The sequence below is a fragment of the Capricornis sumatraensis genome, chromosome 23 (assembly GCF_032405125.1).
Source record: "Capricornis sumatraensis isolate serow.1 chromosome 23, serow.2, whole genome shotgun sequence".
Lineage (NCBI taxonomy): Eukaryota > Metazoa > Chordata > Mammalia > Artiodactyla > Bovidae > Capricornis > Capricornis sumatraensis.
The window spans coordinates 24,563,449-24,577,387 of record NC_091091.1 but is presented as its reverse complement, the minus strand read 5'-3'; the positions used below and the strand labels follow the sequence as shown (position 1 = coordinate 24,577,387).

Sequence of the window (13,939 nt, the reverse complement as noted above, 5' to 3'; positions counted from 1 at the left end):
CCCAAAGACCAAAGGCCCCTCTGACCTGTTCCTTATTGTTAGCAGGACTGTGGCTTCCAGTGGTCTCCTGGGGGCCACGTGCCCCGTTTCCATACGATTCCAGGGCCACAACACACCCAGCCAGGTGCCCAGCGCTAGGAAGGGCTCATTAAATCCCTGACTGACAGATGGGTCTCTGCTGGGGAGGAACTCTTCATCTACTGGGTCTCCCTGGCAGCTGATGGTTGACACGGATTGACAGGGACAAAGAAAGAGCAGCCCTTTCAAGTCACAGGTGAAGACCAGGGGGACCCTGAGAAGTGGCCCCACCTTCCCACACTTGCGCAGTGAGCCACGCCAGGGCTCTCTGAGCACTGGTCTCCTCCCTGGCTTTCCCTCAGAGTCCCAGAGCTGTGGTGCCAAAGAGTTAACTTCATGCTCCCCCAGAGAGCTTGCACACTCCTGACCCTCCCAGCTGTGGCCTCCTGGGCACAGCTCAGTCACGTGAGAGCCAGATGTGGGGATTTCCCAAACTATGTGTGTGTGTGTGTGTGTGTGTGTGTGTGTGTGTGTGTATGAGAAAGAGAAAGCATGCATGCATTCGTGTGCACACGCATAGCCTTCTCTGTTTACGTGGCATCTGAAAGCTCGGGGGATTGGTCCAGACCCACGCAGAGCAGGAGTGGGATGGGGGTGAGGAGAGGCCTAAGGCTGCAGGCACACACCCTGGGAGGCTGTGCCGAGCTCTGCTGAGCCCTGCTCCCACCAGACATCATAGATAAGCCAGTTGTTTTTGCTCAGACTCCCATTTCCTGCAATATCCATCTTGCCATAGACCATATTGCTCATGGATAATTTTTTTAAATCTCTTTGAAGGGCTTTACAGCAGATGCTGGAAGCCTGCAGCTTCCAGGGATGTTCTGCCGGGCTTGGGGGCCTGCCCGTGAGTTACCTTGTGCGGCACCAACTAGGCTCAGGGTCTTTCCCAGCCTGAGGATGCCTGTATGTGTCTCGGGCCACCCCAGCCAAAACCTAGGCTAGAGGGAGTGCAGGGCCCTGGGGATCAAAAAGGCCCTGGAGCAGTGGGGTCAGCCAGAACTCACTTTCCCCACGAAACCTCGGGGACTGGGTGCACTGAGTAGATGTCCTTCCATCAGCCACCAGGGACTTTCTGGGTACCACCTTCTGTGTTCAGCGTGCTGTGAGGAGGCTGAGAGGGTTAAGACCCCGACGGAACTTCAGATCTGGTTGGAGAGACTAGAGACAAATGTTGAAGAAGCACCTGCTCTTCAGACGCTTGATAGGACTACAGCGCTACCCATACATTCTAGAGCCAGTTGACACAGTGAACAACACAGAGACCCTGCCCAGGGCAAGATGAGGGCGGCCTGCAAACCTGGAAAAGGGGGTCATCCTCAACCCCACAAGTGAACTCAGCCCCTAGTCCCTGCTCACTCATCCCACCCCAGCCTCCCCTGACAGTGTCCAGCCAGATGTCTCTGTGAGCCCTGCTCCAGAGGTGGGGTCCAGCAGATGCAAGGCCTCCAGGTCTCAGCCTTGCTGCATGATCCCCCTGCACCCAGCCCTGCCTGCGGTGTCTGGCTCTAGCCTGTTCAATGGTCAGGTCCGGGCAGCCTCAGTGGTGCCAGGCGGGTGGCTGAGGGAGCCAAACAGGCTCCCCCAAACCTCCATGACCCCTGAAGCAGTCAGGAACGCCTGGGAGAGTATATTTGATTGTAAATATCTGTGCGCCATCCCTGAGGCTGGAGAGTCAGTGGGTCGTAGCCGGGAGCCTCCAGCTGTGGTAAATGCTCATTGGATAGTTGGCAGTGGGTTCATTGATAATCTGATGGCAGAAGTCCAGTCTGGAGAAGAGAAGGCTTTGCATTTTTTGTGTGGCCCTGGGATGGGGTTGTCAGTGCTGGGCCCATTGCTGTCTATGCCATCTCTCCAGGCTCTTGTGGAGACGGAGCCAGGGGAGGGGCTGGACTGCTGGGCAGGGGCCTGGAGACCCAGCAGCCGCTCACTTCATCTCTGGGCCTCTGTTTCTGCTGTTGCTACTGCCTCATTCTCACCGGCTTTGGCCCGGGGAGCTGGTGGGTGGGAGAACTGGAGAGGGGATATCCTAGTCAGAGGGGGAGGACCACCAAGGCAGGCCACCCCAGGGAGGGGGGGTGTGGCTGGGATCTGGGAACTCTGAACAGTGTGAGTTTGTGTCTTCCGTGCACACCAGTTCCTTGGCGTGGGGAGAGGTGAGGGCCAGAGAGCTGAGGGGGAGGCCATCACCCCAACGGGCGGCCGTGGGGTCAGGCAGCAGCTGTAGGAGACCTCCCCACACAGGGCCCCTCTGTCCGCCCACAGCGCAGCTGATGACCACAACACCTGTCTTGAACCGGGAAGCTGGGGGTCTTCAGAGCGGGGTGGAAGGAGGAGGCAGGGCTGCCTGGCAGCCCCCCTGGGCAGCTGCCTTGGCCTCTCTGCCCACACCCACTTGGGCTAGGCTCTCTCTGCTGGCCCCAACCTTGGCCTCTGTGTGGGTGTCCTTGGACTTAGTCCCCACGGGGCTCTGGAATGGCTCCAGCACACCCCCCCCCACCCCATTCCCCACCTGAGCTGGGAGACTGACTGTTCTCTGACCGCCTGGCTCAGTGGCCAGCGGTTTAGTAGTGCATTCCTGCCCCAGGCTGGGCTGCCCCCACATGGACTCTGGATTCTGGGAAAGGCGGGTTCCAGGGAAAGAGACAGGCCCCTTCCTACTGAGAGCAAAATGAGAGGAATATGGCTGTGTTTACCAAGGGAAGCCCAACAGAAATAAACAAGCCTCCCTTGGCCAATGGCCACGGTGGTGGAACCAGAGAATGAGGTCCCCCGTTTTTATACCCCTTTGTTCCCCATTCCCGCCAGCTTGCCTGGGCTCCAGTCGGACCCATCACTTCTTTGCTGTGGGGCCTTGGGGAAAACCTTAACTTTCTTGAGCCTCACTTTCTATGTTTGTGAAGTACAGATTGTCATCAGGATTAAACTAGATAGTGCCCATCAAACGGTCTTGCATGTTACAGAAGTGGGAAGTAGTATGTTTGTTCTAGCCTCAGCCCTGCCGCTCACTTGCTGTGTGATTTTAGGCACCCTTCTCTCTGGTCCTAAGTCCCTACATGCTCCTTCCAGCCTTGTTTGTTTAGTTCAGAATTCTTTGGCTCAGAACCCTCAGACCTTGGGCAGGACCAGCAACATAATTTATGGGGCCTCTTGTTCATAAATTATTAAACATCTCAAACTGGGGACAGAAGAGTGTTAAAGCAAGCACAGGGCGGGTCACACGTCACACTGCCCTGAAGCCAGCCCAGCCTCAGAGGTTGCGGGCATCAGAGGCAGGGCCAAGGGGCTGGGCTGTGACTGTAGCAGCACTGATCCCTTACCCCTCCAGTCCAAGGGTATGATCTTTTCATACTGTTAAGCACTGATGACGAGCTGGAGGCTGCTGCTCACCCTGGAGCAAGCTGCAGAAAGGTATCCCCTGTGGGCAGCAGCTCACACACCTTACACTAAACCGTCCCCAACTTGTACCTTTGTGACTTGGGACTGGAAGTCATGTTTGAGCTATTACTTGCTCTCTGTCTTGGCCATCTCAATTCATGCCATGCTTTTTCCGGATGCCATTCATGCCACTTACACTGTCGTGCCTGTTTCCGCTGCTCTGAGCATGATGACCTATTTCAGGCCCCATATATCATGTAGGTCAAGCTGGTACTTCTTTGTGAAGGCCCGTTAGCCCTGGGGGGCTCTGGAAAAGATTTGAGTTACTTCCTGCCTACGACAGGGCACTGCCTGCGACAGGGATATATGGTCTCCTAGCGAAAAGTAGTTCCTTCTCCTTCTACTATTAAATTACAGGGCTAGTATGGTTCAGAGAGTAAAGAGTCTGCCTGCAATACAGGAGATACAGGGGACCCGGGTTCAATCCCTGGGTCAGGAAGATCCCCTGGAGGAGGAAATGGCAACCTGCTCCAGTATTCTTGCCTGGGAAATCCCATGGACAGAGGAGCCTGGCGGGCTACAGTGTCACAAAGAGTCAGACCTGACTGAGCGACTAAGGACAATTAGTTGATGGCCTGAAAGCAGTGGCTAAGTTCCCTGGTGGCCTAGTCAAAAAGGGAAAAGAAGCATGTGGCATCCGTAGGGAACTTTAGAAATCTAGCCCTGTGTATAGTTCCCTTGTACAAAAGCAGAGAAAAGACTCGAATACCACAGATATTTAGAAATCCATTCGGGGTTGCAGTGAGGTACGAACAATAGAATTCCCGAAGAGAGAGGTCTTGGGTGTTCAAGTACGCTGAGATACTGCAGAAGGGAAGGACGCAGAGAAGACAGTGGAGTGCTCACTCCCGGCAGGGGTCCAGCTCCTCCTCCCATCCCGGCAGCCCAGGGCGGGGGCCGTGTAAGCCGATAAGGCGGGTGACCCTGCCCTGGTCCCCCTCAGCCCCTGGTTGCTTTCATTCTCCAAGGAGTTTGTGCTGCTGGCTGTTCTGTGTCTCTCCCACCTGGGCTCACAGCCCACTCTGGATTTATTAGTTTGGATGGGTGGAACTTGCTCTACACCAGGGGAGGATTCCTGGAAGTATGGTTGGAGACTGGATTTGGTTAAACTGAACCCAAATCTCGCTGCTCTGGAGTTACTCAACATTAAAAGAAACCTTATTACAAACCAATAGGAGTCCTTCTCCTAACTGAAGTCTACCCAGGTGTTTATAATGTAGTCCGTTTGCGTATATGTGTTTGAGGGGAACATCCTTAAAGTTGGGGGCCCCTGAGGTATTGTTCTTTGACTTCTCATAACCACCTGGACTTGACCCGAGTCAGGTTCAGCACCTAAGTGTCAGGACTTGCTGACCTGGTTTCCTCTGGGCCTGGATTCTTGCTGCCAGTAAGCCAGGAGGGGTGGCTGTGGCAGGGACCCCGCCTCCTGTGGGGTGACCTCAGGAGGGACCCTGTCTCCACGTTTCCTGTCTCCCAGGCACACGCTGCTTTCATCACCCGCTTTGTCTCTGTCGCCCACTCCCCTTCTGTATCCAGAGGCCTAATTCCTCCTGCTCCGGAACCTTTCACGGGCACTAGGCCACTTTGCTCTTAAAGCAACCCTGGAAAGAAAAAGACGAAGTAGATGTTTTTATCACCATTTCACAGAAGGAAAGGGGGCTTGGAGATTTGCTAAATGCCCAGAATCAGTGAGCTAAAGTGGCAGAGAAAGCACAAGAACCAAGATTTTTTAAAAATTCTTGCTCCAGTTCCTCTTTGTCCTATGTGCCACCTGAACTGTTGGCCTGCTTCACCGGAGTTTCATATACTGAGCATGTGTTCAAGTGGTTTTCCCAGGAAAGGCAGTCTGATTCTCTGGAAAGATTTGTTTCAGCTGTGGTGCACTTGTGTTATGGAGCCTAGCAGGTTTCTACTGGAAGAGCTTAGAACATGAAACCAGTATCTTGGAGATCAGTGGGCCCCAAATGCCTGATTTTACAGATTGGCCCAGAGAAGTCAGGCCACTTGCCCAAGGTCACACAGCCAGCAAAACCAGCTGTGCAGATTCCCAGTTGCATGCCCCGTGCTTTCCACCAGGCCCCGTGACCCTGTTCTTAGGCCCCTTGGTTCTGTCACCAGAGCTTGGGGGTAGAGACAGCAGGGAGGACAGGAAGCAGTTGGTTTGTGTCACTCACAGCTGCTCATCTGGCTGCGCCTGCCTCTTGCTCCTTCACCCTGTCCGTTCATCTCGCCATTTTCCCAGCCTTGAGCCTGCAGCCATGTCTGCCTCCTGGCTGGGGGGGCCGGGTTTGTGAGCCAGGGGCCTCTCCTCCTCGTTCATTGTAATGAGGTGGGAGAGGGGAGCATCCTTCCCACCCTGGGAGAGGGCTTGCTCTGGTGGGCTGGAGAGAAGGCACTGCAAAGGGGGCTGGGATTTGGGGTGGGAGCCACGGAACTGGGTTAATTCTGTGGATCTCGGGGACTGGGAAATAAATCACGTTTTTAAAAGACTTTTTTTCTTTTTTAAAGACACGCTCGTTTCTGGTCCGCTTCCCATTTTCCTTTGGAAAGAGGAAAGGCCTGCTTATTGACGGGGGAGGGGGTGGGCACAAGCTCAGGTTGTTCCACGTTTAGGCGTGGGGGCTCTGTTTTCAGAGGCCAAGGGACCTCTTCCTGTCCACCGGTCCTAGCCTGCCCAGATGCCCATGCCCCAGAGGCCTGGAAGGGCATCGGTCCCTTCAAGATGATGATTGAAAAAAGATCAACCAAGCGGCGAAGGCCTTGTGAGTATTTAGTCCACAGCAGCACCCACTTCTGTCTCCTGGGGGTTTGGAACAGCTCTCCTTCTCTGACAACCTCATCTCCTAGCCTGCTGCTGCTGCTGCTGCTAAGTCGCTTCAGTTGTGTCCAACTCTGTGCGACCCCATAAACAGCAGCCCACCAGGCTCTGCCGTCCCTGGGATTCTCCAGGCAAGAACACTGAAGTGGGTTGCCATTTCCTTCTCCAGTGCATGAAAGTAAAAAATGAAGTTGCTCAGTCGTGTCCGACTCTTCACAATCCCATGGATTGCAGCCTACCAGGCTCCTCTGTCCATGCGATTTTCCAGGCAAGAGTACTGGAGTGGGGTGCCATTGCCTTCTCCTATCTCCTAGCCTCAGTTCAGTTCAGTTCAGTCGCTCAGTCATGTCCGATTCTTTGCGACCCCATGAATCACAGCACGCCAGGCCTCCCTGTCCATAACCAACTCCCAGAGTTCACTCAGATTCACGTCTCCTAGCCTAGGGGTTGGCAAATCACTGCCCACAGGCCAAGCCCAGCCCACCATGTGGTTTTGTAAATAAAGCTTTATTGGCACACGGCTCACTCATTCCTCTACAGGTTGTAACATCAGAGGTGAGTCATCTCAACAGACCACATGGCCCACAAAGCGTCAAATACTGACTCTCTGGCCCTTTGCAGAAAGTCTGTCGACCACTTGTTTTAGCAGAACACGTCTTCCTGGGTTCACCAGGCTCAGGCCAAATGATTTCGTTGGCTCACTGACAAACATTAGCACTTCCCAAACATTTCCTCCTGAAGAACCCGAAGGAAAGTGCACAGAGTAGTGAAGCCAGCAGAGATGCAGAGAGGTGTGGGCGACCTGTTAGCTGGCTCCCCCAGGGCTGATTGGCACTGGGAGGGGCCTGGCACTAGCTTGCCCCAAGGGGGTGAGGGTGGCCTTACTGGGTGGCAGCCCACTGGGCCTTATCTGGGGCAGAGTGGCGAGAAGTCATAGCCCAGCAAGATCTGGCTCCAGACAGTGAAGCCCCACGTTCTAAACTCAGACCCACTCAGCTACAGCAGTTGAACGCCTCTTGCCTTGGAGTGTATCTGTCTTGTCATGGCCCTACCAGGGTGTGAAAGCTGGGCCAGCCGAGTTCCTGCTATCCCAGGAAGCTTCTGGCTGCTAGGCCCAGTAAGAGACTCTGGCTGCAGGATGCTTGTCTGTGGGTGTAGTTCCCCCAGCGTCCCGCTCCCCCCAGTTCCAGCTGACCCAGGCTCTTTGGTAGGCAACTCTGGGTGCCAGCATCTTGGTGCATCTAATATCTTATTGCCATCTGGTTCTCATCCTCATAGCTCCAGGAGTCTGACTTTCCTGCTCCCCGAAAGCTGACCAAACCAAGCTCATAGGATATGCCCAGGGAAGAGGTTCAGAGAGGTTAAGTGACTCTATCAAAGGCACAAAGCCTAAATTTAAATTCAGACAGACTCTAGAGACCTCTCCAGTAGAGTCCCACTTTTTTGGTTTTACAGTGAACTCTGGAAGGGCCAGGCTCCCAGGTCTACATGGGGAGCCCACCCGCAACTGGAAGGTGGCTTACTGAGCAAGGGAAAGTCAGGTGCTCTTAATGGTGAATAGCTATGAACTGAAGCCTGAACCGGTTTCCCCACAAGAGATGGACACTGTACTGGCTGTGTGACCTTGGGCCAAGTTACTTAACCTCTCTGGTTCATTTTCTTCATTTGCACAATGGAGGGAATTCCTTATTATTGTAGGTTTAGTGTGAAAAATAGATGAGTCACTGTATGTAAAGTGCTCGGCACAGTGCCTGGTGTACAGTCAGTGCTGTATACGTGTCACTGCTGCGATGACTATTACACCTGTCTGTCAGGTTGCTCTCCTCGCTGGTGCTGGGCAAGCAGTCCAAGGCTTTGCCTCTCAGACTTGCTTCTCCACATTTCCTTCCCACTGCAGCCACTGCGTCCAATGCTATTCTTGCTTGGAACCAGTGAGCAGCTCAGTAGAGGAAGTACCAGCTGGGGTGTCCCAGACCTGGTTCCATTTCTGCTCTACTACTGTGGCCTCATTGGAACTTCGGCCAGTTCCTTCCCTTGTCTGAGCTCAGATTCAACCCGTGTAAAATGAGGCATACCCAGCTCAAGGACTCTCGAGTGTAAACAAGCCACTTTACCCTGTAGGTAAACTGTCATCGTGATGCGCTGACCCTGTGATAGTCTAGAAATGTTCACACCATTGATTAAGCTAGGAGCTTTTTTTCTCATAGTGTTACTATTTCACATCTCATGATCTTCGGTTATTTTAGATGCTTTGATTTTGTTCCTCTTGGCAGGAGGATGACTTTTAACCTCATCTGACAGATGAGGAAACTGAGGCCCAGATCCCACATGACTGTCTGAGCCTGTCGAGAGCCCTCATTTTTTCCAGTTTCTAAAGGGCCCCATTCTTCTGTGTTAGAGTTGGGGGTGGGGCAGTTGGGACTTTTTAAAATGAAGCTTCTTTCCATTCTGCCAGGGCCTGTCTTCTAAAGTGAAAGAAAGTGTCAGTCGCTCAATCGTGTCCGACTCTTTTTGGCCCCGTGGACTGTAGCCCGCCAGGCTCCTCTGTCCACGGAATTCTCCAGGCAAGCATACTGGAGTGGGTTGCCATTTCCTACTCCAAGGGATCTTCCTGGCCCAGGGATCGAACCCGGGTCTCCTGCATTGCAGGCAGATTCTTTACCATCTAAGCCACCAGGGCTTGGGCAAGGGCTGGACAAGACATGGAGGCCCAGCAGTGTGGTGCCCAGAGGCTGGAGGCTGGCCTTGGGCTCTCCAGCCCTGATGGCTAAAGCTCCAGGCCCAGCCTGCTGAGCCTGCTGAGCCTGCTGGCCTGGTGAGGATCCTTGGAGCCACCAGGCCCTGTGGGGCCAGCCACCCACGTGGCTAGAGAGGAAGGTCCAGGCTGCCTTCTCCGGGGCAGTGATAACCCGAGGGCCCTATTCCAGGCCGGGATTGTGGAGGATTCTCTGTGCTCCAGAGGATTCCTGCGTTTTGCAGACACCTCATTATCCCCGTCCTGGCCAGCAGCGTCCCAGCGCCTCTGTAATCACTCCGGCCCACGCCCAGCAGCCGTCCCAGGGCCAGGAAATCACTCCCCTCCCCTCCCCCGCCTTCCGCCGCTGGCCCAATGCGGCGCCTGCAACCACTCGCCGGTGGACCTCCTGCCTGCCTAACGGTTCTCTCTCCTCCTCTGATTCTCTCTCCTGCTGCTGCTTGCTCTCGGGGGGGACTCGGAAGTGTGGCTCTCCAGCTGGGCTGAGTCTCCCAAGAAGGACGTGACAGGTACCGCCTGGTGTGCATGTGAGCGCATGCATGTGCACTTGTGTGTCCCCGCGTGTGGGCGTGGGAGCCGGTGCCCGCCGGCTGCACTCTGCCTGCTTCCTTGTGATACGTAGCAGCTCTTTGTCAGCATGCTGGAGTCTCCTCAGCCCGCTCTTGTCCTTCCCGCTGGCCTTCTCCTCTGCCTTCCCGTCGACCCTTTTTTAGGTCCCAGATCCAGCCTTGGAGCCCTTTGAGGGGTGATGACCACACAGCACAGTGTGGAAGCAGATGCTCCCTGGACCCGGAATGTGTGGGTTTACATCTCAGCTCTGCCGCGTCCTGGTCTCGGGTTACGTAACCTCTCCAGCCGCCCTAAGCAGATTCAGCAGCATCTCCTCGGAGCTGGCACACAGAAAGTATCCAGGCGGTACTGAGACTGCCATCCCCATCCACCCGTGTGAGGTGGGCCAGCTGAAGGTGATGAGCCTCCCTCCAGGCTGTTAACCCCAGGCAGAGAGCTGGAGTCCCCACACCCCAGCTGAGACAGTGGCCGGTGAGGGGTGTGGGGAGTCCTGTAACTGTGATGAAGTCACAGCCCCTGTGCCCCAGGGATCCAGAGTTTGGACCTGCCTCTGGTCTTAGGGACCTTCCAAACCTGGGGCTGCCTGGCCACTGATGGCCCTCAGGGACTTGGGCTTGTGCCCTGTGTCCAGGTGGGGCCGGGCCCAGGGTCAGAGGCTTGCTTTTTGCCTTGGTCTTACTGGACGATGGCAGAAAACCCTAGAGAGCAAATGTTCTCAGCTGTGAGATGGGGGTGGTGTCAGGTGGGGATGGGGATTTCCAGAAAGGTCTTCTAGAAGACTCTCCATTTCTGTGAGTGCCACCTGGCCCCCCTTCCCAGCCCAAACCTGAGAGCAGAGGTGAGGCTTGGGTTTGGGGCCCAAAACAGAAAGGTCAGAGGTCGAGGGGAAGGGGTTGGGCCAGCCCCATCCTCACACAGCTGTAGGCTGGGAAGGGGAAGTGAACATACTGGTGGGGGCGGGGGACCCCTTGCCTGTCCCAGGCCCCTCACGGCCATCCTTCTGGTGTTGCCTGTGACAAGGGCCTCGGCCTGAGCTAATCACTGGGCTCCCGGCCCTCTTTCCCCTCTCCTGAGCCAGTGAGCCAGAGCCCACTTGGCCCACAACAATACATTTTATTCACCAAACGTATGGCCTGGCTGCCCGAGGGCCTATGGAGAGGCCAGCAGGCGGAGGCCGGCCTGGGAGGAATCCGTTGTGAGGGACCGAAGGGACCTTGGTGGGACGCCCAGGGTTTGGGGGGTCATGGACAGCGTGGGGAGCGGGGCGTGGGGCCACTGTAGGGCTTGGCTTCTCGGGATGAGCCCAGCTGTTTGAAGAGAGAGGCTGAGGGGAGGCCACATGGGCCAGGAGAAACCAGCCAGACTGGGGGTCCAGGGCCGGAGTCTTGGGCAAGTCGCCAGGTCTCTCTGGGCTGGCCTTGGTTTCCCCATCTGGAATGTTGGCAAGCTCAGTGAAACAGGAAATTCAGAGGTAAGGGGCTGATGCTGGGGACCTTTGTAGATAAGGGGCCTTGAGCTGCTTAGGCGGGCACCCACCCATGCGTGGGCCCAGCTGGCAAATGCCCGCTGCCTGCCAGGAGGTAAGGTCTGAGAAAGGCATGAGAAGGAGCAGAGCCATGGCAACTTCACCTGGCGCCTGTGGCCCTTGCCCTAACCTACCTGCTGGTTTTGAGTCTTCAGAGGAACCTAAGCCCTTCCTTTCCTCCCCAAATCTCCCGTTTCCTGTTTGCTTTATAAACACCGTCTACAGTTTACATAGGGTATTAACCCTGTCACTTCATACCATGCTCAGAACAACCCCACGGAGTAGGTACTGTTGTTGTTCCTGTTTATGGATAAGGAAGCTAAAGCTCAGAGAGGTTAAGTGTCCTCTGCAAGGTCACAGAGTTGTTAACAATAGGGACAAATCAGGACCAGACCCTCGGACTCCAGCTGGATGCCTCTGCATCATGACTCTCAGGCAATTACTGTGTCCAGTGCCGTGTCCCACGGCCCCAGTCCTGGGGTGTCTGTCTACCCACATCAGGGCCACTCTTGTCTACACCACATGGCCTAGTTGGGGAGCAGTGCCCCACAAGAAAATCCAGTGCAAGCACCATGGCTGAGTGATTGGGGGGCTGCTGGAGGGTCAGGCAGAATTGGGGTTGGTAAAGGGGAAGGCATTCCAGGCAAGGGGCATAGCTGGAGCAGAGGCTTGGATGTAAGAACCTGCCTGGAAGAGTGTGGTGTGTTGACTGTTGCCTGGGTCAGAGGAGTTGTGTGTCAGGGAACTTGGGGAACTCAGGCTGTCAAGAAAGACTGAGCTTCAATGTAGCGTTTCTTCTTTCATCAGCAGGGACCCACTGAAGGTGTGGGAGCCTGATTTGGCAAAAGCCTCGTGTAAAAGTCTGAAAGTCAGCAGCCAGATCAGGCAGGAGCCAGCGGTCCCTCCAGGTGGCAGCGGAAGGAATGCAGGTGTGAGGCAGGCATGGGGCAAGGCTCTGGGGAACTGCCAGAGCCTCAGCAGATCCAGCCAGGGGCTCTGAGAAAGGCACGAAAATGAGATGGAGGAGGAGACGCTGGCGAAAAGTCCCCTTCCAATCCGGGAGGGGCTCTTTTCTCTGAAAGGAGTACTCCCCTTCTCCATGCCTCCGCCAAACTCTTCCTATCTGAAGACAGGAGGCTCCCTCCAGAGCATCTCCCCCTCCCTCGGGCTGACTCCCTCAGCCCCCGATTTTCCAGGCCTGGGCTGGGAGGCGATCCAGAGCGGCCTCTGTAGGATGACATCACCCAGAGGCCCGCCTGCCGAGTGGTTTCTCATCCGGATACCTGCTCCCAGCTCACACCCGCCCGGGCAGCCCTAAGAGGCAACACCCTAAGAGGCAGATGCCAGAGAGAGTGAGCAGGGGGCTTGCGTGTGCTGGGGGGGTGGGGGTGGGGGGGCAGCCAGGAAGACAGAGTGTCTGTCTGTGTGTTCATCTGTTTGTCCCCTAACCTGCGGGCCACTGCCTGTCTTCAGTGCTCTGAAATGCCTGGAGAACATTTTCTTAACTTTTCTACCTGTGTCCCAGAGTGTCAAGTCTTCAGAAAGCTCAGGCCAGTTTTCCAAGGGGTGGGGTGGAGGTGGGAGCAGCGTGTGGATTTTTCCCCTCTTTGAAAGCTAGCCTCCGATTTCCTTCGCTTGGATTAAAGTGAGTCTCTCCATTCCCCGGCACCCTGCTTACCCTCTCAAACAGCTTTTGGCCTCAAACCCCTGACTCCTCACTTCTCCCAGCCTCTGTTTCCCCATCTCCCCTTTTCTGCCTTCCAGAATTTGTAGTTTCTCCAAATTTTGGAGGTGAGGCCCTGCTTGGTGTATCTGTATTGGCTCAAAGCAAGCCGTTAAATCACCTTGTTCATCCATCTGCTCATTCATTCACTCATTTCCCCCAACAGTTACAGAGTCCCTACCCACAGTGGGTACTGTGGGTCTGGTCAGTAGGCACCACAGTGGAGAAGAATCCCACACTCCAGTCTCCATTGTTGTTGTTCTCTAAGTCATGTCTGACTCTTTGTGACCCCATGAACTGCAGCACACCAAGCTTCCCTGTCCTTCACTCTCTCCCGTGAGTTTACTCAAATTCAGTAAGCACTATTTGCCGAGCGTGCTGGGGTTGGATGAGGCAGAGGCCCTCCTCAGGAGCAGTGGCACATGCAGGGCAGAAGTCAGGACATGAGCAGCGGTGTCAGGTGGGCCCAGGGGTTTGAGCCCAGCTGTGTGACCTTGAGAAAATTGCCTCATGAGCCCTAGTCTGCCTGTGTGTGAAACGGGACGCTAACACGCGCCTACTCTTGGGTCCTTCTGAGGCTCCACTGAGACAGCAATGTGATCTCTGCTAGGTGGGCATCCCGAGTGGGCACTAAGGAAGGCTTCCTCTTGATGGTCGGCATCATCTGGGCTCTTGGGGCTTTGGAGCTCTCTAACCAGCTGGAGAACTCCCATCTTCTCTTTGTACCTTGAGTTTTCCTCTCCCACAAACTGGCAAGGGAGCCTCTGTGTCCCACAGGCTGGGGACTGGCCCTTTTTGTGTGGGGTGCCCTGCCAGCAACCCCCCTCCTCTCCAGGGACACAGTGGAAAGTGGTCTCTGCCAGCCCCGTGCCCAGCGCTGCCTCTGTCCGGCTGGCTGGCAGGGGCAGGCACAGAGGCTGGCCCCATCTGAGTGCAGAGCCAGGCCGGCCCTGCTGCCCAGCTGTTGGTTGCATTTCGGCCTGAAACCCAATCCTGGCTTTGGAGGGGCCTGGGGTAGTGCGTGTGCATAGCCAT

At 55.5% G+C, this 13,939-nt stretch overlaps 1 protein-coding gene across 4 annotated transcripts in view; it reads left to right on the top strand.

Moving 5' to 3' along the window:
- SH3PXD2A (SH3 and PX domains 2A) overlaps nt 1-13,939 on the top strand; it is a 247,045-nt gene that overhangs the window by 176,087 nt on the left and 57,019 nt on the right. For 2 of the 4 annotated variants that reach the window (XM_068961400.1, XM_068961399.1), the window contains exon 7: nt 9,551-9,595. The exons of the other annotated variants lie outside the window; for them this stretch is intronic. In XM_068961400.1, coding sequence (XP_068817501.1) covers nt 9,551-9,595 — 45 coding nt within the window. The remainder of the gene's footprint in view (nt 1-9,550; nt 9,596-13,939) is intronic. 4 annotated transcript variants of the gene reach the window in all.